This window comes from Podarcis liolepis, assembly GCF_965112155.1.
Source record: "Podarcis liolepis genome assembly, chromosome: 17".
Lineage (NCBI taxonomy): Eukaryota > Metazoa > Chordata > Lepidosauria > Squamata > Lacertidae > Podarcis > Podarcis liolepis.
This window is the reverse complement of record NC_139571.1, coordinates 2,213,087-2,237,629: the sequence shown is the minus strand read 5'-3', so window position 1 is coordinate 2,237,629 and position 24,543 is coordinate 2,213,087. Positions and strand designations below refer to the sequence as shown.

Here is a 24,543-nt window from a genome sequence, read left to right as displayed (position 1 = left end):
TTTTCTACTTATACCCGGAATATTCCCTCTTCTGTTAACAGTGTGTAAGTACTTCACCCTTCCAAATACCACAATAGTTGTAGAAATCAACTTTATTAACTCAATCACCAATAATTTACAACCCAAGGAACAATCCATGAAGCTGAGCTTGGTGCTGCTCCTCCAGGTTTCCTCTGCTCCTCCAAGCCCATGATTGGGTTTTAACGGAGGTGCTTCATAACGAGAGGAGAGACCTCTGGCCCAACCAAATGGCTTTTTAAGTCACCTACCCTCCTTTTGGACCAGCTGCTCAGTCTGACCAAAAGCTGGGAGAGCTCAATAACAAGCAGAACTATTCCAATAAATAATTCAAGTTACCATCTTCTCCAAAATCAAGAGTGTCCGCAATTTACCTGCTTGCAGGAAATGACTTTGAAATTGATCACATCAGATGGCAGGAAGGAACCAGCCACCGACTGATAGTGTTCTGAGGATCATTTACTGCACACTGATCCAAAGGCTCAGGTGCTGCCCTTTTCAAACCCAGAACCTGCAGTGGATAAAAAAAAACTATTTTGCCACCTCATGATGCAGCTTCAGGGCTGGCACTGGAATTATTATCCTGAGGGGAGGCACTGGCCCCACGGGGTGTCACTTCAATGATACGGGGTTTGTCAATGATGCGAGCGGTCTGGTTGCCCTTCTCCACAATGCCAATGATCCAGGCTTGGTGTCCTTCTCCATATTTGGGAGATTTGATCTCTGCGCAGAAGCGAGCAGCCTGCTCTCGGGGTAAACAGATCAGCAGCCCACCTGCCATGTAAGAGAGCAAGTTACAGGTCACTTACAGGTTTAAATTCCCTTCAACCCCACCTTCAGCTCCTGCAGTGCAGGCTATCGATCTTACCAGATGTCTCGGGGGATGTTCCTTGTAGTAGCCGTGACCGGTTGCCACACGCTTTGCTAATAGCAGCCATTTTGGCAAGGATAGGCAGATTGTGGATGACAAATGACACCTCACTGCGCTGCTGTTTGGCCAAATTCTGTGCATGACCCAGAATACCAAAGCCTGTGATATCTGTAGCAGCATGGGCATTGAAAGTATGCATCAAGCTGGCAGCTGAAAGACCAAGAGCATGAACATTTAAAAGCAGAAGTAATGGCAAAGTAGCAGTCACAATTGCTGCTAGCAATCTCCAAACAACCACTGTCTAGCCTATACCTAATACAGCAAGAACCAATCACTACTTCATCAGGAGGCAGCTTCTGAAGGGTAGTAGCAACATTATGTGTTCAGCAGGGATGCAGTAACCTTTGGCTTTACATATACGATGTACATTAATTCTTCATTAATACCTGCCCATCACGGTATGGGGAAATCGGGTCCACTCAGGTCCTAGAGCCTCATGTCTGAGAGGATGGAAATCTTTTCAGCCCAAGGGCTGCACTCCCTTACAAGCCACTTTCCAGGGAAAACACTGTTTTGGAGTAATGCCATAACATTATATATCAGTGGAAAGATAATTTAATGAAGAATGTAATGCAACAACTTTTATGAAGGATTATTTATTACAACAGCAGTCATAAAGAAGAAACGTGAAACACAGAAAAAGTGAGATATACAAAAATTCTCACCACGCCAGTTAATAGTTGGGTAACCTTTAGCTTTAATTATGGCCTTAAACACTTTCCTGTGGAGTGAACAAAGTTTTTTAGTTCTGCAGCTGTAATAATGTGAAACCAAGATTGAATTATTGCCTCCATTTATTGGGTTTTCTTGCTGGGTTGCTTCTGACTAACAAGTTTCTTTAGTTGGCGCCATAGATTTTCGACTGGGTTAAGGTCTGGGTTATGTAATTTTTTTTTTTTAAAAAAATGAAATTTATTACTTTTTCAACATTTTCAACACAACAATACAAACAAAAAAAGAAGAGAGAAAAAACAATACAAATACAGATTGCAGCTGGAAATTCCCCTAGCCCAGCTCCTGTAAAGTAACCAATTTCAAAAGCTTCCACTAGGGGAAAACAGTTTCTATTTGTATTGGTCAGTATGTCCTCTTTTAAACACAGTTTCAATAATCCAAAGTTAGTTTCAATTTTCAGTTACTTTCCTCCCTTTTTTGAAAACAACCGGAGACAGTAGAAACAATGTATTCTCTTGTTTAGCTACCTGTCAATGAACGTTCTAAACGCTGTCAATGGATGTTCCAAAAAACATCAATCCTGCTAGCAGCCCGTTTCCAGGGTCAGAGCGGCGGTATTTTAACTCTCTTAACTCTCTCCTACAGGCATATTCAGTCCACCACTCCCCCCCTTCCTGTCTCCAAAGGAGTTTAGTTCTTTACCAATGGAAATTTAGTCTTTTACAAAAGGCTTTCCAAGACTTTAGCTTGCAGCCTCCTTGCTTCAGTTTATCTACAAAAGGGGGAGGCGGACTTCCTGTATTGAACCTCCCCGTTTCGATGCCAGATTAAACGTTTAAAAATCAATTCTTCCCAATTCAGCTCTACTCACGGGTAATTACTTTAGAGTCAAATTGTCCACAGGAAAAAGTCAGTGCTCTCCGACAACAGCTATGCGGCTTCGCTCCGTGGAAGAAGCAGACGATTCGAAGCACCGCGCCGCTCACCCCACATCGCTCCGGATCCCCGAAACCGGGTTTCCCCGCGAGTAGGGGAGGCGCAAAAGGTGCCCGCCAAATCCCACGTTCACAGGCTTCTCCCGCCTGTGATTTTTACAGGTCTCCGCCTTCGCTGTGGCAGTACAGACCCAAATTCCCACGGGGCAAATTCCTCCCGATCAGAGGAATTCCGCCATTGCCGGAGGCACCAACCCGGAAGTCCAAGGTCTGGGTTATGTAATACTGGGTATTTACATTCCCATTAATAATGCAAATTATGCCCACACCTTTTGCGGTCATACAACCCCAGATCATAACACTTAACTGGGTGTTTCATGGTACTTGCAATGCAAGTAGAATGGAAATCTCTGATTCTTCTCCTCATGTATTTCATGCCATCACTACCAAAAGCAAGGAGATTTGGGTCTCATCCCTCCAAATAGCACTGTCCCATTGTTCTGCTGTCCAGCTAACATGGGTTTTAGCCCAGTTTGATCTTTTCAACCTTTGTTTGAGATAACAATGGCTTTTTCCTTGGAATTCTAGCATTTAGACTGTATTCCTGCAGTCTGTGCCAAACAGTTCTTGCACTCAACTTCACATTACATTGCACCATGTCATCTTGTATACACCCAGATGATTTTATTCTGTCCCATATACACAGTCTCTCAATTCTTCCATTGTCACCTGCTGTTGTGCACCTTTTCCTGCCTATTCCAGTCTGATTTTGTAGTGACTGAGTCTCCTTATACCTCTTCAAAAATTTAGCAATGCCACCTTTGGTTAAGTTTCCACCAATTTTTCTTCTAATTTCTTCATAACTGTAGCCTTGTTCACTTAATAGTACTATTTTACTAAATGAAAGAACAAAAAACACACACAAAACCAAACAACACAAAACAACCAGCTTGATAACATCAATAGCTGAATCCTACTGTGACCTGATTGAATCATTGCCCAAACAAGTTGACACCTGATTGGCTCTCTAAACACTCATGCTCATTGGCTACATTCAAATGAAGGATAGCAAATGCATATCAACCTAAGCAAGCTGTGCTTCCTTTTCCTGGTTATTTGGCTATAGCTTTTGACAGATAATTGAACAAACTTGGTTGCATTACATTCTTTCCATTATCTTTCCATTGATAAATAATTTTATGGTATTACTAAAAAAAGAAGAAGTGGTGTTAGGAGCCATCAAACCTCGGAAATACACGTTTTCCAAAACGTTTCCACAATTTGGGCCACTAGTGTACATCCAGTTCTGTCAGCAAATTAAGTTATGGACTCAATTCCCCCTTTGTTTAAAAGTATCAAATTTTGAAGGGCACTAGGGCTGGGCAATATCTGGTTTTCAATATAACGATACAGCTAAACATTGCAATATACCAATACATCACAATTATCTGAAATAGGATGGAGCTACGTAGAGGCGAACATGGTAACGTCCTTGCAACTGCTACTAAGTTACGGGTCTAAATCACCACACACCAAATCATCACTTTCATCAGCAGGCAAGCCAAAATGCATCCAAACAGGACTTGGGTTTTGGGCTTGAATATTCAGGCCTAGGACAATCCAAAATACAGTGGTGAATCAGAGTGAATACAAATAATCTGGGAAAATATTGGAACAACAACAAAATAATAATCTAAATTTGATGCATATAATTATATGAAAATTAACTCAATGATAGCATGCTTCAACCAAACCATTAAAGATTTCTGGAGAATATATTAATGTTCTATGCAGTTTTAGGGGCAAATTAAAAATTTACAATATTAAACTTGCATATGATTAACAATTCAATCTGTTTTCTACTAATTTAAGAGTAATTTATGTAATTTACTAGTGCCAAGTTGCATGAGTAAGCCCTCCTGAGTTCAGCTAAACTTGCTTCTACTTTCCTGCGAGTAAGCCCCATTGAATTTAGTAGAGCTTACTTCTGAGTAGACACACATTTGCTTGGACTTCTTACCAACAAGCACCCACCCTCCCTATCATTCTTGCCTCCCAACACTCAACCTCACATTTCAGCACGAGGCAGCAACTGTTAAATCTTCCCCCTCTTCATTTCTTCCCATTGTGACACAGAAGGGTCCCCCCAAGCCCCCATCACACCATTCTCTCCCTTTTTATCAAAGGGCAGGAGGAAGGGCAATGAGATAGCATCCTTTAAATTAAAAAAAGCCTTTTTTATGAGGGAAGCTATTTAGGGTGAACCAACTATGTCTTACACAACAACTTGTTTTTTTGTTCTTACTTTCATGGGGGCGGGGAAGAAGGGGCTGCATCAAAACCTCAGACAGTAGTAAAGGGAGGGGAGAGAAAGGCATGCGCATGCACACACACACACAGTGCAGAAGGGGAGAAGGGAATAGAGAGAGCCTTAACAGGGCAACTTGGTTTTTTGTTCTTTCTTTTACATGGGGAAATGTACTGCTCCCAGCCTCAGATGGGTAGTAAAGGCATAAAGAAAGGGAGAGAAAGGCTTTGCAGTGTGTGTGTGTGTGTGTGTGTGTGTGCGCGCGCGCGCACACACACACACACACACACACACACACAGTGGCAGAAGGGGAGACCGGCAGTAAAGGCATCAGAGGGGAAAGAGCCGCTTCAGGCACACATGTGCAGGGGAGTAAAGAAAGACTTAAATAACAGGGCAACCTTTTTTGTTCTTACTCTGAAGAAAACAACCCTGTTTGTTCTTTCACTGGGTAAGGAGAGGGGAAAGGGGGCTTCCAGCAAGAACCCCCAAGCCAGCTCAGACCAGCATCTCTGCAAACCACACCTACCAGCCTGTCACACTGGGTACTAGCCTACTTTAAGCAAGCAGAACCTAGTTTTTTAAGTTGCTGCTGCTGCTGCTGGTTTCCCAGCTACTTTCATAATCGTCACCTGCAGAGGCAGTGGAGCTGAGCTGGGGCTCGCTGCAGAATTGAAACATAGTGATAGCTGCTACGCCTGCTCTTGTGAGTTGCTTGCTGCTTCTGTAGGAGGCACTGGAAGCACTAAGAAGCACACGGGTTTTCTCAAATTCACGATGTTTGCTAGGTAACATTTTATGAACGTTATCGTGATGTGGACTTCCTAATCGATTTTGAACGATATATTGAAAAATCACCCAGGTCTAATCTGCACACATATCTGCAGACGGAATCTTAAATCACCTGAGCTTTATTACTTTCATCCCAATCGTAGCTTTTTGTGATGAGAAATACTAATCAACTGATATGTAAAAAAATAAAAATTATTCTTGTACATAAAACAAGACATTCCATATTTCAACACATTTTCTCCTTTAAAGATGAAAGTTAAAAGATGAAGGTTAGAAGAATTCAGAAGGTCCTGGGACTCAAATGCCCCAAGAACTTGAGAAGTACATGGGCAGACTTTCAAGATTTATTTCGAATATTTCTATCCCACCTTCTGCCTCAATATGAGGAACTCTAGGTGGACCATGTGTTTTCCAAAACAATCAAAAACCTTTGTGTTCTAGATGACATGTAGGAGGTCTCCAGTACAACTATAGGTACAGTATCCAGGTTTTTTAAAATAATAATAATTGCATTTGCTGCCACAGTGGTGTCAATGCTTTGCCTTATAAATGAAGAGCAAGTCAAACCCCACCCCCCATACCTGTCCTGTTCAACATGGCCATACTGAACATGGCTTCCTGATATGCCAGTTCAACATCTTCTCGGGAGACCACCAGCTTAATTTTATTCCACCGTTCTGGCTGAAATGGAAAAGCAGTATGTTAAGAAATTGTTTTGAGGCTGCATTTCTCACTAACAAATTCAGGGGTCTCAAGTTAGTATAATGCAACATGTCTATAACAGCACCACCTCCTTGATCAGGAAGCCTCTTGACTTGGGAACCTACTCCTTGTATTGGGCCAGAGAGAGGCAGGTGAGAGGAGGGTGCTGATTGCCCTGTTGTCCAGCAGCATCCCTGATCTAGCTGGCAGGTGTAGTCTTGGGGATAATAAAATGATAATCTTGAGTGACTTCAAGATCCATGCGGAGGCTGCTATCAGGCCAGCTCGAAACTTTGTGGCCTCCATGACAACCATAGATCCCTCTCAGGTAGTTATCGGTCCAACACACCAGGTGTGGCACACCCCATGTGATCTTTGCCCCCAAGTGATATGAGGGATGGACTGAAGATGGAGGGAGTACAATGCATTCCCATGTCATGGTCAGACCATTATCAGGTTAAGTTTAGACTCACGGTGGCATTTCTCCCTGTAAGGGTGGTGGGCCAATTCAGGTAGCCTGTCCTCAAAGACTGATGAAATCAGGTTCCTGAATGCTCTGTGATTTTCCATGGACAAAGCTGGTGACCCTGTCAAAGTCCTGGTCTTGCTTTTGAAACAGGTGGTTTTTGTACATCCACACTGGCATTTTGTAGCCCAAGCAGCTCCTTGGTACTCTGAGGAGATCCGGATTATGAAACAAGCTGGACACAAGCTGCACGTCTCATTCTGAAGCTGACCAAACACTGGTAAAAACACACGATTGTGCCTACTATGTGGCAGTGTGAGCTGCAAAACAGGCTCTCTTTGTAGCTCACATTGTCTCCTCTGGTAGCTAGCCAGTGGAGTTATTTCAGATGGTCTGAAATCCCAGTGTGGAGACTCCCAGTGTGGAGAAGCATTCAAAGACCCCCTGTGACCAACTAGCTATGCACTTTGAGGATAAAGTCATTCAACTTTTGTGTGATATTGACTCTCCATTTGTTGAAAGTACCCAGTGCCGCTATTGAGGATGTTTTGTGGGATCACTTTCACCTTAAGCAAGGAGCTCATCTGGACAAGGTGCTGGGGCAAGGAATGCATCCAACCACATGCCCCTTGTTCCTCCTAGCTTATTAAAACTATGCATACAAGAGGATCCCCTGCAGATAGATAGAGGAATACAAATGGATGCGCAAGGTTTCCCACAGATGAGCACTTACATTATCTAGCCACTGATGAGCATTTACAGCCACTTGAGTCCCCAGCGGTTTAGTCAGCACAAGAACGTCCCCTGGAACAGCACTGTCTGGCCTAAAATCATAAGAAACAGGAGCTCACACTCAGACCTACTTGCTTATGTTTAGCAGTTATAGCCTGTCCATAACAGAGTTCTTAAAGAGTTCTTAGTGTGGTGTCTAAACCTGGGTCCAAAGTTTATCTCCCCAAGTCAGGAACAAGAGACAGCTTTCCGATAGATTGGGAGAGGGGGAACCTTCTTGTCCTAGCAGGCAAAATCTTTAGTTCCCTCTGCCCTACAGGCCAACTTTGAACGGTGAATGGTCCAGCCAACCTGTCAAAATTAGCCTGTGGGGATGGGAGGAGACAGTGACTAAGCAGAATTGAACTAAACTGATACTCAGGAGTTCAATTTTATTTTATTTTATTGTCACAGGATCTAGCTGCATCTCTTCCTGCAACACACACAATGACAAATGTGACATCAAGTGTGCAGCAAGTGGCCATAGTTTGGGGGGAAATGGCCTGGGAGACCAAATATGACCTCTGGTTCCCCATCCTTGCAGCCGACCATGGCAACCTTCAACCCTGTTAAGTCTGAAAGAGCTGAAAGAGACAACACCACCCAGCAATTCCACCAAGTCTCAGTAATATAATGCCAGGTCAGCTGCTGCCTCAACCATCAAATCATGGCTGAGGAAGCATTAATATGGTCCCAAAATAAACTTGCATACAGGCAGCTTACAAAGCCAGTACTGGTTATCTGAATCACAGACTGGATCATTTGTCTTCAGAGCATTATGTACATTACTATAGTCTCATCTTCCACATGACTTTATGATCACTGTGACAGCCAAAGCAGCAATATTGTTAGTTCTGGAATAGTTAAGAGGATTTGCCAGCCCCCAACCCTACTGTTTTTGCTCTAAAGTGGCATGGGCAATCCCTAGCTCAACTCTAGCATTTCATTATTTGATTCAGTGATCCCAATGTCTAGCAAGCATCCTCTAAACCTTTCAGCTGTTAAGATTGCAACACAATTACCTCTCTTGTAAATACATCTATGGCATGCATTTTCAAATCAGGTCTCTCCCAATGAGATGCATTTACTCACATGATGAACTCATTGGGCTGGCATACAACTGTTGCAACTCCTCCAACAATAATCCAAGGATTCAGGACAGTCTGCCCACCAGTTACTGAGGTGCCACCATCTTCTGCTGCATCCCGAAAGCCCTTGATTATCAGTGGCATTATTTTCTCCCGCTCCTGGGTGAAGGATAAAATAAAGGATTCAGAAAATCAAGACTGATGTGGAAAGCTGGGTCAGGGATACTAAGGACTGTTTCCTACCTGTATGTTTCACAGAAAGGCAGGGTCTATAAAGCACTTACTTCTGTGAAGTGTCATGCAATCACATTTCAAGCACCAAACAAAGCCATTGTTAAGGAAGCTAAACTATAGGTTTTTATGATGCCCAAGTTGACAAGCAAATATTTGCAAATGGCCAGCCATTGTTTGGTGTAATAAATGAGCCGACAAGTCACCATCTCTGGTGAACATCACAGAAACAAGACTGCCAATGGAAAACCTAAATAAAGCATGGTTTGACCTTTTTGTCTGGAAGCCAGAATTATGGTCAATACAAACTACAGTTTGACATGTCTGAACTAGGTTTCTGATCTTATTCCTTGCAAATAATCATTCACTTAAATCCTACTTTAACTGGCAGTGGCTCTCCTAAGTATCAGGCAGGGATAATACACATCACCTATTACCCAATTACTTGGCTGGGGCTGCCAGGGATTGAACCTTAGACCTCTGACAAGCAAGGCATGTGCTCTATAAATTATTTGCCTTAAAACGTTCAGAGGTATCTATTTCCAGGCTGTAGCCAGGCTGAAACAAACCAAAGCTCTGCAGGTGAAGCCAGACAAAGAAGTTCCTTTTCTGAAATCCACTTGTGCCATAATTACCTACCATAATTATGTCAAAAAAATTGTACATTAAAATATTCATTTTTCCTATTATTAAAGTAAAATGTATTTCTAGAGACAAAATTATCCATTATACTTCTCACCTCCTCAGTCATTTTCTGGCTTACACTCAGAAGCATAAGCATGTTGTCACACTCTGTGATGCCCATGGCGTAGAGGTCACTCAGCACGTTAGCACAGGCAATGCGGCCCTAGACCAGACACATGCAGCAAAAGATATAGAATGAGGAAGATAACACACAAGGCAACTGTCCTCATGAACTGTCTCACATCACAAATGTACCATGTTCCATTACAAACATGGCTAATTCTTTTTTATCCAGTCAAGCCTGCTCACCATCATATACGGGTCCTCCACTAGTGGATAAAAGAAGTCTGTGGTCTGTACAAGGGAGAGACCCCCATGCCTCAATGGGATCACACAGGAGTCCATTCCGATGCCTGTGGAGAGAAGGGACCCCAAGCACATCAGCACCTTTAGAAGTATTCCCACCCCAAACACCTACTTGTTTTAGGTCAATGACCTCTGTGATCTCTGACCACTGGTCCTGTTAGCTAGGGATGATGGGAGTTGTAGTCCCAAAACAGCTGGAGGGTCAAGTTTGGCCATCACTGTTTTAGGTAGTCAGAACAGCCCTATCTTCAGCCCAGGTCTACAAATGCAGCCAAATGAGGAATAATGTCCTAGAGCCCAAAGATTGAGATAAACAACTACCTGACATTCAGAAGACATCTTAAGGCAGCCCTGTTCAGGGAAGTTTTTAATGTATGACATCTTAGTGTATTTTTGGTCCTTGTGGAAGCCGCCCAGAGTGGCTGGGGAAACCCAGCCAGATGGGTGGGGTACAAATAAATTACTACTACTACTACTACTACTACAGTAGTACCTTGGTTATTGAACTTAATCTGTTCTGGAAGTCCATTCCAAAACCAAGGCGTGCTCCCCCATAGAAAGTAATGCAAAATGGATTAATCGGTTCCAGGCTGTTGAAAAACTGCCCCAATCAGCATGATCTTTCAAGATCTTTCTCTCTCTCTCTCTCTCTCTCTCTCAGGTCAAAGCAGCTTGGCTTCAGAGCGCTGCCAGGGGCCTTCTCCCCACTGCCCCAATCAGTGCAATCTCTCTAAAAATGGAAGCGCAACACTAAAACATTTCCAGAACTGGAACGCTCACTTCTGGGTTTGCAACGTTCGGGTTCTAAGTTGTTGAAGTAGGCTGTTCGAGAACCAAGGTACCACTGTAGAATGGACTTTTGTACGGAAGGAATTATACAGCACTTGTAATTGAATACTTAAGTGGTCTTAAGTGTTTAACGCAGTCTCCACATTATATTGTTGCAATCTTTGAAATAATTCTGCAAGACGCATCAGCGTTAATTACATGTGATTTTTTTGGAGTGGGGGAGGCAAATTCAGCTTAGAGCTTCTGGTGAAGGTTAGACTTTTAAAACTCCCCTACGTTAAGAAAACGACATATTCGAGTAGAAAAACAGAACGGGGGGAGAGGTCTACGGAGGGCCAGAGCCTTTCTCCCGCATCAGCAAGCTACCCCGCGGCAGGATATGGGGCATTGATTTAGACGGAGAAAATCCGAAAAACGCCTCCCACCCCCGCAGCCTGGGCCTTCGGGGCTCGCCCGCCTCCTTCCGCGGCCCCCCTCGCGCGCCCAGCCTCACCGAGGGTCCGGGGGGCCCCGCCGACGGCAGCCGCCTCCCCGCCGCCCGCCTCTCCCGCGCGGGCCCCGCCGAGTCCCTCCAGGAGCCTGAGCAGCGTCTCCTGAGGGACTTTGCAGCCTCAGCCGCGCAGCTCCCCGTAGCTGGTGAGCCGCCAGCCCGGGCTGAGCCCCAGCGCCTCGGGCTCGAAGGGCCGGTAGCCCGGCGGGCCCACGGGGCTGGGGGCGGCCGCCGCCGCCGCGGCCAGAGAAGGAAGGCCGGCCGAGGGGGAGCCTGCCAGCGCCGCCATGACGCCTCGCCGAGGGAGAGGGCGGCCGTTGGGCGGGCGGGGGAGAAAGGGCGGGAACGCCGGGCGGCCTCTCGGAGCTCTCGCGAGGGCCGCACTCCCGCGCAGGCGCCCCGCCGCTCCGCCCGCGGCTTCCGGCTCCGGCCGAATGAGGGGCGGGGCGGGCGGCGTGAGGGCGGGGCTGGAGCTGCTCCGCCTGGCTGGGCCGCCCGGACCCCGCGGCGCCAGAACCGGGCAGTCGGGCTCCAGGGCGGGCGGCGCTGCCCTCGCGGGCCCTAGAAATGTGTCACTCGGCCAGCTCCGCATCTTGCAAAGCCCCCTCTCTCCTCGGGAGGCGCACCTGCCAGGTGGCACCGAGCGAGAGCCCAGCCGCCTCACCCCCCCCCCCGTATTGGACGCGTCCAGTGCCCGAGAATTAAGACACGGGTGGGGAGATGGCTGCTGTTCTCATGTCCTGGAACACATTGAGATGCTGGGTGTGAAAGGCTTTTGGTCTGTTCCAACAGGGCTCTTCTTTGTACATAAATTGCATAGCCACTGAGTAGCACATAAATAAGGGTAAGTTCTGCCTCAGTGGCAGAGCATCTGCTCTGCATGAATAGGTGAAAGGTTTTAGGATAATACTGGTTGGCATCTGTCTGTCTCAGGAGACAGTGGAAGAGTGAACCTTTGGGGGCGAAGTCAGACTCTTGTAAGGTTGCAGCTCCTGTTACAATCTTTGTTGTTTAGTCTTTAGTCGTGTCCGACTCTTTGTGACCCCCTGGACCAGAGCACGCCAGGCACTCTTGTCTTCCACTGCCTCATGTTCGTAGCTTCAAGAACACCGTCCAACCATCTTTCCCTCTGCCGTCCCCTTCTCCTTGTGCCCTCCATCTTTCCCAACATCAGGGTCTTTTCCAGGGAGTCTTCTCTTCTCATGAGGGGGCCAAAGTCTTGGAGCCTCAGCTTCAGGATCTTTCCTTCCAGTGAGCACTCAGGGCTGATTTCCTTCAGAATGGATCGGTTTGATCTTCTTGCAGTCCATGGGACTCTCAAGAGTCTCCTCCAGCACCAGAATTCAAAAGCATCCATTCTTCAGCAATCAGCCTTCTTTCTGGTCCAGCTCTCAATTCCATACATCACTACTGGGAAAACCATAGCTTTAACTATATGGACCTAAACTAACTAAACTCCATGGACAAAGACAACAGCTCCTGTATAGTTGTAGAGAATGATATGGGAGATACATGTTTTGTTGCAATTGGGACAGATGAAGGCGTCCCGTTGTGCTGCTACAGATTCACCATGGCTTTTCTCTCTGCACTCCTCTAGGCCTGGCCGATTTATATTGCCAACTCCTGAGCCCCTCTGGTACCAGTGTCCAGCACGCCGAGGGAGAAACAAGCTGCAGTCGAGTGCTGGAGGCAGAGGGACTCGGGAGCGGTATCAGTTTCACCAGCAATAAACCCCTGAGTGAAACCACCATCGGGATCTGCCTCTCATACTGGCAGAGGGAGAAACAAGTTGTGTACATTTTGTTCCTCCTTCACGTCCTTAAACTGCTTGGCTGAAGAGCGCGCCACTGCCCTCGCTTCAGCCAAGCAGATTTACGGAGCCCCCAACCCGCCGCTGGTTGTCATCCTGCCCCCCAGCTGAGCCTCGCCAGTCCCCCTCACCTGTCAAGGCAGTGGCATATGCTGTTTTGGTTGCCACCACTGCCTTGGCACAGCCGGGGGGAGGCGTGAGTGGGCTACCTCTTCCTCCCAGGATGGAGAGGCAGCCCACTTGCCCCCCCTGCCATGTCAAGGCAGTGGGTGAGTTAGACATGCGAACGCAGCATGCACGTGCCTGCCTCACATGCCACTGCTTTGACACTGGCTCCTTTCCAACATCATAATATACCTCCATATTAGGGTGTTTAGCTGGTGGTATATTACAATGTTCAAAAGCAGTTATGGCCCAGCCCTAAACTCCTCCCAGCGGTCATTCTTCCTCTGGTCACTGCTATAGATAAACAACTTGACCATCTGTCTCCAAGCACTGCGGTCATCTGCAAGGGATTCCCACAAGATGGGGTTGATGTTGTCAGCATTTATGTCATGTTTGCAGACATTTTTGTAACACAGAGTTGGTCTGCCAATGGGCCTGGTGCCTGAAGCCAGCTTTCCCTGGAGAGCATGTCCTTGGGGTCCTGCCAGCTGTGCTAATACCCACACAACTGATCACATGACATGGCACACACACACACCATTTCCCTCAACTTGGGGGGGCAGCCCCCTTAAACATTTTATTGGGGGGAGTGAAGGGACCTCGGCCGCTAGGCTCCTATGGGTCCTGCCATATTCCATTCTGTGGACATGACCAAGTCAGTGTAGATGTTGCTGAGATGGGGGAGTGAACAGGCTGGGAATGTGGATTTGGGAGAGCACATCTTTGTTTGAAAAACTGTCCTGCCATGAGATACCCAAAATCTTCCTGACTCAGTGCATGCACAAGGCATTGAAGTGTTACTCCTGATGATTGTAAGTTGCCCATGACTCACTTCTGTCACATTCTCCTGTACCCTTTTGGAGAGGTGGGCTATTGCTGTAGCTGCCTTGCCAATACACTGGTCCAGCTCAGCACTGATGAAGAGGTTGCTAATGGAGAGGAACCCAGTTCAACAAAATTATCTACCACCTCAGATGTGGAGTGCTGGTGCTGTCTTGACCTAAGTTACTGTCCCATGATATTCTTGTAAAGAAGCTGGTAAAATGCGGCCTTCACTATGCTACCACTCAGTGGATTTGTAACTGGCTGACTGACTGAACCCAAAGGGTGCTCATCAATGGTTCCTCTTCATCCTGGAGAAGAGTGACTAGTGGGGTGCCACAGGGTTCTGTCTTGGGCCCGGTCTTATTCAACATCTTTATCAACGACTTGGATGATGGACTCAAGGGCATCCTGATCAAATTTGCAGATGACACCAAACTGGGAGGGGTGGCTAACACCCCAGAGGACAGGATCACACTTCAAAACGACCTTGACAGATTAGAGAACTGGGCCAAAACAAACAAGATGAATTTTAACAGGGAGAAATGTAAAGTATTGCACTTGGGCAAAAAAAATGAGAGGCACAAATACAAGATGGGGGACACCTGGCTTGAGAGCAGTACATGTGAAAAGGATCTAGGAGTCTTGGTTGACCACAAACTTGACATGAGCCAACAGTGTGACGCGGCAGCTAAAAAAGCCAATGCAATTCTGGGCTGCATCAATAGGAGTATAGCATCTAGATCAAGGGAAGTAATAGTGCCACTGTATTCTGCTCTGGTCAGACCTCACCTGGAGTACTGTGTCCAGTTCTGGGCACCACAGTTCAAGAAGGACACTGACAAACTGGAACGTGTCCAGAGGAGGGCAACCAAAATGGTCAAAGGCCTGGAAACGATGCCTTATGAGGAACGGCTAAGGGAGCTGGGCATGTTTAGCCTGGAGAAGAGGAGGTTAAGGGGTGATATGATAGCCATGTTCAAATATATAAAAGGATGTCACATAGAGGAGGGAGAAAGGTTGTTTTCTGCTGCTCCATAGAAGCGGACACGGAGCAATGGATCCAAACTACAAGAAAGAAGATTCCACCTAAACATTAGGAAGAACTTCCTGACAGTAAGAGCTGTTTGACAGTGGAATTTGCTGCCAAGGAGTGTGGTGGAGTCTCCTACTTTGGAGGTCTTTAAGCAGAGGCTTGACAACCATATGTCAGGAGTGCTGTGATGGGGTTTCCTGCTTGGCAGGGGGTTGGGCTCGATGGCCCTTGTGGTCTCTTCCAACTCTATGATTCTAAGGCTGATGGGAAAGACCAAATTCCCTGCAGGCTTGGGCAAAACAGTTGCTGGGTCTCTGTAGAGCTGCCTCTGTGTGTGCTGTCAAGGCTGCGTCATCTGTAAACAATATCTCTCAGATAAGAACATGCCACACTTTAGTCTTGGCATGGAACTGTGCTAGGTTGAACAGAACCCAGTTGTTCCTTGAATGGTGTACACACCATTTTCAGTCAAGCTGAAGGCATAGGACATCGACAGCGACAATAATATGGCAAAAAGAGTTGGGGTGAGAACACAGCCCTGTTTCATAGCATTTTTTATAGGGAGGGCATCATAACACAGACACAATCCACTTTCACAACGCCTATGGGAAACACCTGCTAATGCTCAGAATGTGTTTAGAGGGAATATATTAAAGTTCAGAGTGGTTTTACTACCTCTTTTTCCAATAAAAAGAGGCTCCCCAAGGCTGGCTTTTCAGCTTGCTCCTGCACAGCTCACTTGCCTCCAACCTTTTGTCGCCCTCGTTATTCCTACACCAAGCCCACAGGTAAGGATAGCATCAAAGCAAGCCAATTAGTGTATATCAAAGCAAGTAAATATAAACACATATGAGCTCATTGCTACAACAACTACCAATTAACGGAATTATATTGACTACCAAGATGGCATTAGAAAAGCTTCTGGAACAGTTCACCTTTGGTTAAACACACTTGTGATCCTCTAAGACCTTATGGAAGAACTGTTGAGCAAGCCTGCAGTATATCACAACGCAGAAATCAATACAGACCATTCCAGCCATACTAATCCTGACTCAGGCTGGCAGTAAAACTCCACGCTCTAAAGCAAACAAAACAAAAACCGTTATTTGATATTACTAAAGAATTTTAGACAAGCAATCCGATGGCTTGCAACCTGTGTGGAGGAGGAAGGACTTCCATCCCCCAGAAGCTCAGCCATCAAATTATATATACTGTTTTAAATGTTTCATGCAAATGGGGCCCTATTATTTTGTGGAAACTGAAAATTTGTTAAGGGGGAATAATTGAGGGTGTCAAAATACGGACATTATCAGGTTTTGAAATTTCATCTTTATTATCTACAGAACAGTGACATTTGAACTGCATGCTGGAACATGCCAGCGGATAGAGGGAGAGGGATAGGAAGGAAGGAAGGAAGATAAAGTTCCTAAAGGTAAGAGTTGTGGGCTCTACTTTACTGGAGGTATTTAAGCAAAGGCATCAGGATGGCCAGCTGTCAGGGATGCTGTAGTTGCATCCTGTACTGCAAAGCCTACATTGAGCAGGGAGGTTTGATTCTCCATGCTGGAGAACAGCAACAATTGACAAAAGATAGACATAATACAGTGGTACCTTGGTTTTCAAATGCCTTGGTAGTCAAACGCCTTGGTTCCCAAATGCCGAACCCGAAATTGTTCTGGTTTTCGAACGTTTTTCGGAAGTCGAGCATCCGGTGTGGCTGTCAGCTATTGTTTCCAGGGCGCCTGCACCAATCAGAAGCTGCGCCTTGGTATTCAAACATTTCAGAAGTCAAACGGACTTCCGGAACAGATTAAATTTGGCACTTTTGTTTTTGCTATTTATTTTGCGTTTTTGTTTTTGAGGCTTTTTCCGTTAATTTGTGTTTTGTGTAGAACCCAGTTCAGCTACTGATTGATTGATTGATTGATTGACTGCGGAAGTGGATAAAAGCCCCACATCCAAACAATGAATATCACCAATGTAGGTAAGAAAAAAACCCTAATTTTGTTTTATCATCTACAATACTGTCTTATTTAATTTATAGTATATTACATTGATTATTGCTTTCATTTTATGGATCAATGGTCTCATTAGATAGTAAAATTCATGTTAAATTGCTGTTTTAGGGGTTGTTTTTAAAAGTCTGGAATGGATTAATCCATTTTGCATTACTTTCTATGGGAAAGTGCGCCTTGGTTTGGAACACTTTGGTTTTGGAATGGACTTCTGGAATGGATTAAGTCTGAGAATCAAGGTAGAAACAGGAAGAAACACTATGGATGGAATAATTGCCACACACAGAAAGGAGAGTTTGAATGCTTCATCTGTAGGTGCAGAAATCATTCAACGTGTCATTATGAATGGAAGTCATTAAAACTGCAGCTGCCATGCAAAGGATTGGTATTTGGACTGGAGCGTAATTGAAATTTATAAGAGTTTGGAAAGCAGGAACGTCATCAAACCATTAATTCTAGTATGCGGGGGGCCACCTAATTGTATAATTTGGCATCTCAATGATTCGTATTGTTAATTGTATTATAATTTGGCATTGTAATGAGGCTATTACTGGATTGTTGTAATTGAAAACTAATAAAAATTATTTTCAAAGTTTTAGTAAAATTCTACCTCTCCAAGGCAGCTAACAATATACAATGCATCATGTACACTATAACAAAATGCAGTGGTACTTTGGGTTAAGTACTTAATTCTTTCCAGAGGTCCGTTCTTAACCTTAACTGTTCTTAACTTTAGCTAATGGGGCCTCCTGTTGCTGCCGCACAATTTCTGTTCTCGCCCTGAAGCAAAGTTCTTAACCTGAGGTACTATTTCTGGGTTAGTGGAGTATGTAACCTGAAGTGTATGTAACCTGAAGCATATGTAACCTGAGGTACCACTGTAAGCCAGTTAAAAGGCAAAGTGGGAGATAAAACACCATACTAAATTAACCAAATCAGTATTTAAATGCTCACTGCAGTCCTAGACACATTTTCATGGGAGTAAGGTCCACTGAAACCAATGTGACTTACTTTTGAGTAGATATGCATGATTCTAATAGGCAATGAAAACTAATTAAATAGAAGGATGACTCAACCTCCTCCTTTTCCTCTGTGTGTGATAAAACTTGGAATTTTGACTGAAGGGCAATTAATATTTTGTTTTGCGTAGGGTGAATTAAAAATAAAATAAAGACCCAGGATGCTATTGTGAACAGCATGTTGTGTTAGGACCAGAGAGACCCAAGTTCAAATTCTGATGGAGCCTTCATGAAACTCAGTGACCGCTATCTCCCAGCCTAGCCGACCTCATAGGGCTGTTCGGGCGATAAATGGGGTCTGGAGGGGAGTCAGAACAAGGTGTGATGTCCGAAGCTCCTGGGACTAAGAGTGGGTTAAAACAAATGTAATCAATGTATTCAGGAGTTGATAATCGTATGGCGGGGGGGGGGGGCTGAGGGTGCGAAGCAGAAGAAAGGAAACCGCCTAATGGCTCGCAAGTGTCGGCGCAGCAGGAAGAGAGGCGACTTCGCTAGTGGCGCGAAGCACAAGCACGCCGACGAGAAAGCCAAACTTCCACAGGTAGCAGCAGACCCCCCGGGGCGGAGCTGCGGGGCCAGAAGGGAAGCTGCCCCTCTTGGAGGTCGGGGCGCCGAGGAGAGGAGTTGCAGCGGGGTAGCCGGCCTCCCAGTGCCTCTCCTGCCCTCGAGAAACGCGCTCTCCGGGCGACCGGGAAGCGGGCCCTTCCGCCCTGCTGCGGGGCGGGCTCTCGGCGCCGCGCAGAGCGAAAGTGAAAGCGGCGGCGTCGGCGGCGCGCTGGGCTGGCTGGGCTGGGCTGGGCTTTGCGCGCTTCGCCCTCCGCGTCGCCCCCTCGGACCATCCGGGCGGGCAGAGCCTCTCGCCGCGCGATGCACCGGGCAAGGCACGACGAGGTGGAGGTAGGCAGGCGTCGCCCTGCGCGGCCCCCGGCGGAGGGAGGGAGGGAGAAGAAACACCCCCGAGCTGGGGCAGAGGAGCCGCCCGCCCTTAGCAGCCCGCAAGGCAGGCACGAAGAAGCAGCCGTCCTCTGGTCGGGTCCGGAGGCTCCACTTAGCTGCGGGCAGAGGACGGCGGACCTCGGTGTCAAACTCTGGCGCGGGCGGGGGACCCGCGGAGAAGCAGCCCAGAACTCTCCTCTTTCTTAAACTGTCATGCTGGCAAGTTCTATACGTATTTTAAGGTGCCAGTCTTCTCGTGACGGTACTGCATCTGTTCTCCATTTTTGTGCTACCACCATGAATGATAAAATGTGCCAGTTGCATCCTTACATTTCCAACATAGGTCACTTTTATCATGTGTCATTAAGTATTGAAATTGTTTGGAATAAAAACCTTTTTGGGAGAATATTCATCTTTATCACTGAGATTCTCTCCATTAATAATAATTGCATTCTGTCCCATATATCTAGAATATATATGTTTGAAAAATGAGAGAGAGAGAGAGAGAAAACATCAAGTAATACTGAGGAAAATCCTAGTTGTGATCCGGAATCACCATTCAAATAGCATGCTAGAGAAGACTTGTTTAATTTGACACCGAGCAAACCTCCCAAAAAGGTAGTTTGTGGACAATATGTGGCTAGCTATCTGAATCCCAGTTTTACATGGGCTGGAGATGAAAATATCTCTCAGCCTATGTGTTTGATCTGTGGCGGGAAGCTTTCAGATTCCAATGTTGCCCCAAACAAGATGAAAAGATATCAGTTGTCAAACCATGGAAATCTGGCAAACAATAATGTTCAATATTTTGAAATGCTTTTGGAACAGCAGAAATGCCAACGTTCATGTTTCTAAACATGGTTAAAAGTATCAGTTAAGATGCAAATCTTGCGAGATAGCGGAATTGAAGGCTCAACAAACAAAATCACACATAATAGTTTCCTCTCTTGCTTCCACTTCTGCTTCTGGGCTTCTTTGTTCCACAGACTCTCCCTGCTCACTAAACCCTGTTGCCCCTTCAGTTTTGGATACCTCCTCCTCCCAGTCTTCTCCCTCTGACCACTCATCATTTTCCCACCACTACTCCCCAGGCTCTCAGCTGATGCCTCCCACAATTCCTCTGTGTCCAGCCAGTCCATGACATCTAGTAAAAGAAGAGCAAGGTGCTACATATCAAAAGTTTAGTATTTGAAGCCTTGACTAAATACAGCCTCCAAAGCAGAAATTTGCTTGTGCTCCAGGTTATAATTACCAGTATATGTAATTCCTTGGAGGTTGGGGGAATAGCTGTGTTACTGTCACCACAAAAATAGCAAAGGTTATTGTGGCACCTTAAAGACTAGCAAATATATTGTGATGTAAGTGTTCATGGGACAGAGCTCACTTTATTAAAAGTGTTGTCTTAATCAGAATCTAGAACAGTACAAAACTTTAAGAAATACAGGTCTAAATCACAAATTACAGCTACTTCCCTTCTCCATCTTGTCAGTACTCAGTTGAAAAGTTTACACCCATCTCCATGGTGCAGCAGCTGCCTCTCCTTGCCATTATTGATTGTCAATAGTTAGCATAAGCCATAATTAAAACTCATTTCAAAAGATGATTTCTGGTATGAAAGCTGAGTCACAAACTTTATGTGCCAGTTCAGACAGCATGCCTAACCATAGTTAAACTTCATTAATCCAGGTGCTCTTGGAGGAAACTGATTTTCTAGATCCATTTCAGTCTGGGTTTAGGCCCAGTTTTCACAGAGAAACTGCTTTGGTCACCCTATATGATGACCTCTGTCGAGAGAGAGACAAGGGAAACATGTCCCTGTTAATTCTCCTTGACCTTTCAGTGGCTTTCAATACCATTGACCATGGTATCCTTCTAGAGTGGCTGTCTGAACTAGGGGTAGGTGGCACTGTTTCCAGTCCTACTTAGATGGTCATTCCCAGACGGTGTTGCTTGGGGAATGCTTTCCAGCTCTGTGGAAACTTCAATGTGGGGTTCTGCAGGGCTCAGTCCTATCCCCCATGTTGTTTAACATCTACATGAAACTGCTGGGTGGGGTTATCCAGAGGTTTGGAGTATGTTGTCAGCAGTATGCGGATGACACTCACCTCTACTTCTCCTTTACATCTGCAGGTGAGGCAGTGGAAGTGCTGGACTAGTAACTTGCCTCGGTAATGAACTGGATGAGAGCCAACAAACTGAAGCTCAATCCAGATCAGACTGTGGCACTGTTAGTGGGTGGTTCCCTAGACTAGATGCCTGGGAGGTTGCCTGCTCTTGATGGGGTTACACTTGCTGGATCCAAGAATTGAAAGGGACTGAGGCATACAGCCTAACACCACCTTCCAACCTTAAGCTGTCTAAGCCAGAGGTTGGCAACCTAAGGCTCATGGGCCACTTCCGGCCCATGAGCTTCCTGGAACCGGCCCATGGCCGTTCTGTGGATCGGCATGGGGGTTCTGTGCTCCCCCCCCCCGCGGCGCCATTTTTTTTCTTGCAGTGGGGACTGACTTCCCAGTCGGTAGAGTGCTGGAAATAGTGTGCGCATGGGTTCTCCTCTGTCCTGGAGGTGTGCCGGAAATAGCTTGAGCGCACGCATGGGTGCGCATGCTCCGGCCCACTGAGAGATCTGCCGGTGAGTGGACTGGCCTGGCCTCAAAAAACGTTGCTGACCCCTGGTCTAAGCTAAGGTTACCAGATTTTTTTCAATGAATCTGGGAACACTTTTCAACTTCCTAATAAATAGATGCATTTTGTCAGGGGACTGATTTGTAAATCCGGGGACTGTCCCTGGCAAATGGGGACATCTAATAACCTTAGTCTAAGCCAATGTGTGAACACCTTTGCATAAAGACATCCTTGCCCTGTCAGTGTCCCCTTCACTGCTGTCTAAGGCAGTGCGAGTACACCCTGAGTCAGACCGTGAGTCAATCACTGACTGGCAGCAGCTCTCCAGGGTCTCAGGCCCTGGTGATGCCGAAGATGGACCTAGAGACCCTGTGCCTTCAGCACGTGTGCTACAGCCCTCCAAGCAGCCTGGAGGAAGTAATGCACCCCCCCCCCCCGCTCAGATTATTGTTGTATTGAGGACAGGTCTGCGTGTTTCCCAAACACAGATTAGGCAGTTGGTGGTAAAATAAGAGAGAAGGCATTCAACCCCTTCCCACATCTATCATTTCTCCCCTCTTCCCAGGCACCTGCCTACCCCCTTCCAAATAGTGATTATTTTTGTCTTTGAATAAGGAGATCCTGCTAAGGGAACAATATCTAGGGTGGTGGGAGAGAAGCTGTGAGCAGGAGAGGATTAGCCATCCCCCTCCTTGCTGATTCTGCTCTGTGAGTGCTCCTCCGTTAATATTATAAGGTTAGGAATCACATCTTTGCCTCATAACAAGTAGGCCTGCCCTCAAAAATTTAAAATTGCAATGTATTTACAACACAAGCACATGATTTCAGGGACAGGAGAGAAATGGCAAAACCTCTGCTTTCACTATGTTATAAGAAAAAATGGCTCTTTTTCCCTTATGGGGTACCCAAGAGCCCATATAGAGTCCTTAAGTGGGTGCCTTATTGGTAGGAGAAAATAACAAAGGCCAACCAGAGTATATTGAGAAGCAAAGCAGTTAGTAAGCTTGATCTTTATTAAACTGTTGGAACAGGCTCCCCCGCTCATCCCACACAGGAGGGAGGAGGAATCCAGAATGATGGTGTGTAAGTCCTTATATAGACTTTCGAAATTGCCCACTCTGTAGCTCAAGACCACCCCAAAAAACATCATACATACATCACAGAAGGAAGCGGTCTCCTGCAGAAATACATCAACAGGAGGCGGTCTACAGCAGAAATCCTGTCTGCCAGGATACCTGACAATGGTCACTGATTGCTTTACCTGGGCAGCCTGGCCATTCTTTTGTGATGGTAAATGCTTTTTAATTCCTGTATCCAGGTCACAGGCTCACCCTATTCATACACAAATACACCCTTAAGACAGGTAGGCAAAAGACAATGGAGAGGCTTTCTCATTTCTTCCTCCTTGCAGAGAAATATTTGAGGTCAATTTGGGAGAGTCAAAATGGTTTGGGAGAGTCAAAATGACTTCAGGACTGCTCTCCTGTACTATTTCAGACACGTGGCTTATATACTTATGTATGTGTTTGCCTTGTACATTTATGAATGTTTATTTTATATTTGGGACCTTAGAATTCTTATAACAACTACCAGCATTACCAACCAGTTTTTAAGCAATAGTGCTGGGAAAACAGTCACCAATAAAAACTTTTCAGTCACTTTAGCTTTTTCTTGCTGTGCAGCTGACTGAGGGGTACTGATCATATAACTTTGAAAGCTCATGTGTTAGCAACAAGAAATTATGAATGTTTGGAATGCAAAACTACTGTTTGACCATGTTTATTAGCTGTATAGAGTTGTTAACAGAGAAATCTGAGGGCTCCCTTGGACAAAAAACAAGGACACCAGCCAGGAATACCAGAGCAAACAGCAGCCTTTATTGAAGACTGTTGCCACAGGACTCCCACCTGCCACCAGGTGAAACAAGATGGAAGCCCCAAACAAAAGAGAACCCAAACTTTTATTAGCTGCTAATACCCATGTTACATCCCCCCCCAAACTACATCACTAATACATCATGGTTACATCATGAAAGGGGAGGTCTGGTGGCAGTAATCTGAGCATCCTGGACCCTGCCCAATTCCTCCCCTTGCCCTCCACCACACACCCATCAACTGAAGCAAAAGAGATATTTACATTTCCCTGTTTCCCAACCAAGTTAATCACACCCTTTTATCTTCATCTGGGTTTGTTATTTCTGGAATGGCCACCTGTCTGGCACTCAGGTATCAGGATGCCAGGAATTATCACTCAGGCAGAGGCAGTGGCGGAGCTTCATGCTCCGAGGGCGAGGTGTGCCACCTGCGCGGGGGGCCATGCCCAGCGCAGGCAGGGGGGCAGCCGCAATGGCACCCTGGCGATCGCGCTGCTGGGGGCGGTACGCTCTCCCCGCACTCCTCTTCCTCTGCCAGTGGGCAGAGGGGCTGCTGAATAGCTGAGCTCACATGTCTATATGAATTTCTGAAGTTTTCCCAGGGAGCCAGTACATAGATACATTTGTCAGTGAATTGTTACATTTGGTATTGTGCACCAGAGGCCCTTCGAATAGATAGGAAGAAACTGTGATGAAGTGTTTTGTTGGGACAAATCACAAAAGTCACAAAAGTGATTATGCTGATTTTGGCAGTGGGCTGCATGTGCATGATATCTGCTGGAGGCCCCCCCCCCACAAATTCCTGCCACAGAGTGTTCAGCTGTTCAAATACCTACAAGCAGAAAAGGTCGGCTCACTGGCTTCTTTCACACACAATGCTAAATGGCAGCCATGGAGAATCCATTATTTGGAAGCAAGGCTGTTATAGAAAAATGGGGTTTGGCTTTTACAGTCCAGCTTTCCCTTTAAGGGACCAAGTATCCCCTAAGTTCATTA

At 46.0% G+C, this 24,543-nt stretch overlaps 2 protein-coding genes and 1 long non-coding RNA gene across 8 annotated transcripts in view; 2 read left to right on the top strand and 1 right to left on the bottom strand.

The window, feature by feature from the left end:
• Positions 1 to 77: 77 nt before the first annotated feature.
• LOC310696711 (selenide, water dikinase 2-like) lies at positions 78 to 11,550 on the bottom strand. Its single transcript, XM_083482571.1, has 8 exons — positions 11,250 to 11,550; positions 9,911 to 10,014; positions 9,657 to 9,764; positions 8,691 to 8,845; positions 7,561 to 7,651; positions 6,241 to 6,340; positions 887 to 1,099; positions 78 to 792 (listed from the first exon to the last, which is right to left on the bottom strand). Exons 1-8 carry the CDS (start codon positions 11,533 to 11,535, stop codon positions 563 to 565), a joined length of 1,287 nt encoding a protein of 428 aa, XP_083338697.1. The 5' UTR covers positions 11,536 to 11,550; the 3' UTR covers positions 78 to 562.
• Positions 6,347 to 8,336, top strand: LOC310696758. Its single transcript, XR_014520715.1, has 2 exons — positions 6,347 to 7,107; positions 8,013 to 8,336. It is a non-coding gene; the product is annotated as an uncharacterized lncRNA (long non-coding RNA).
• Positions 11,551 to 11,713: 163 nt separating the features above from the next.
• SHFL (shiftless antiviral inhibitor of ribosomal frameshifting) overlaps positions 11,714 to 24,543 on the top strand; it is a 216,422-nt gene continuing 203,592 nt past the window's right edge. For 2 of the 6 annotated variants that reach the window (XR_014520700.1, XM_083482644.1), the window contains exon 1: positions 18,893 to 19,010. Coding sequence is in view for 1 of the 6 variants with exons in the window: in XM_083482644.1 (XP_083338770.1) it covers positions 18,981 to 19,010 (30 nt within the window). In the remaining 5 variants the exon portion in view is untranslated. Of the gene's footprint in view, positions 12,091 to 15,778; positions 15,868 to 16,422; positions 16,512 to 16,971; positions 17,064 to 18,846; positions 19,011 to 24,543 lie in introns of those variants that run through there. The other 4 variants (XR_014520701.1, XR_014520702.1, XR_014520703.1 and 1 more) reach the window with 4 other exon arrangements.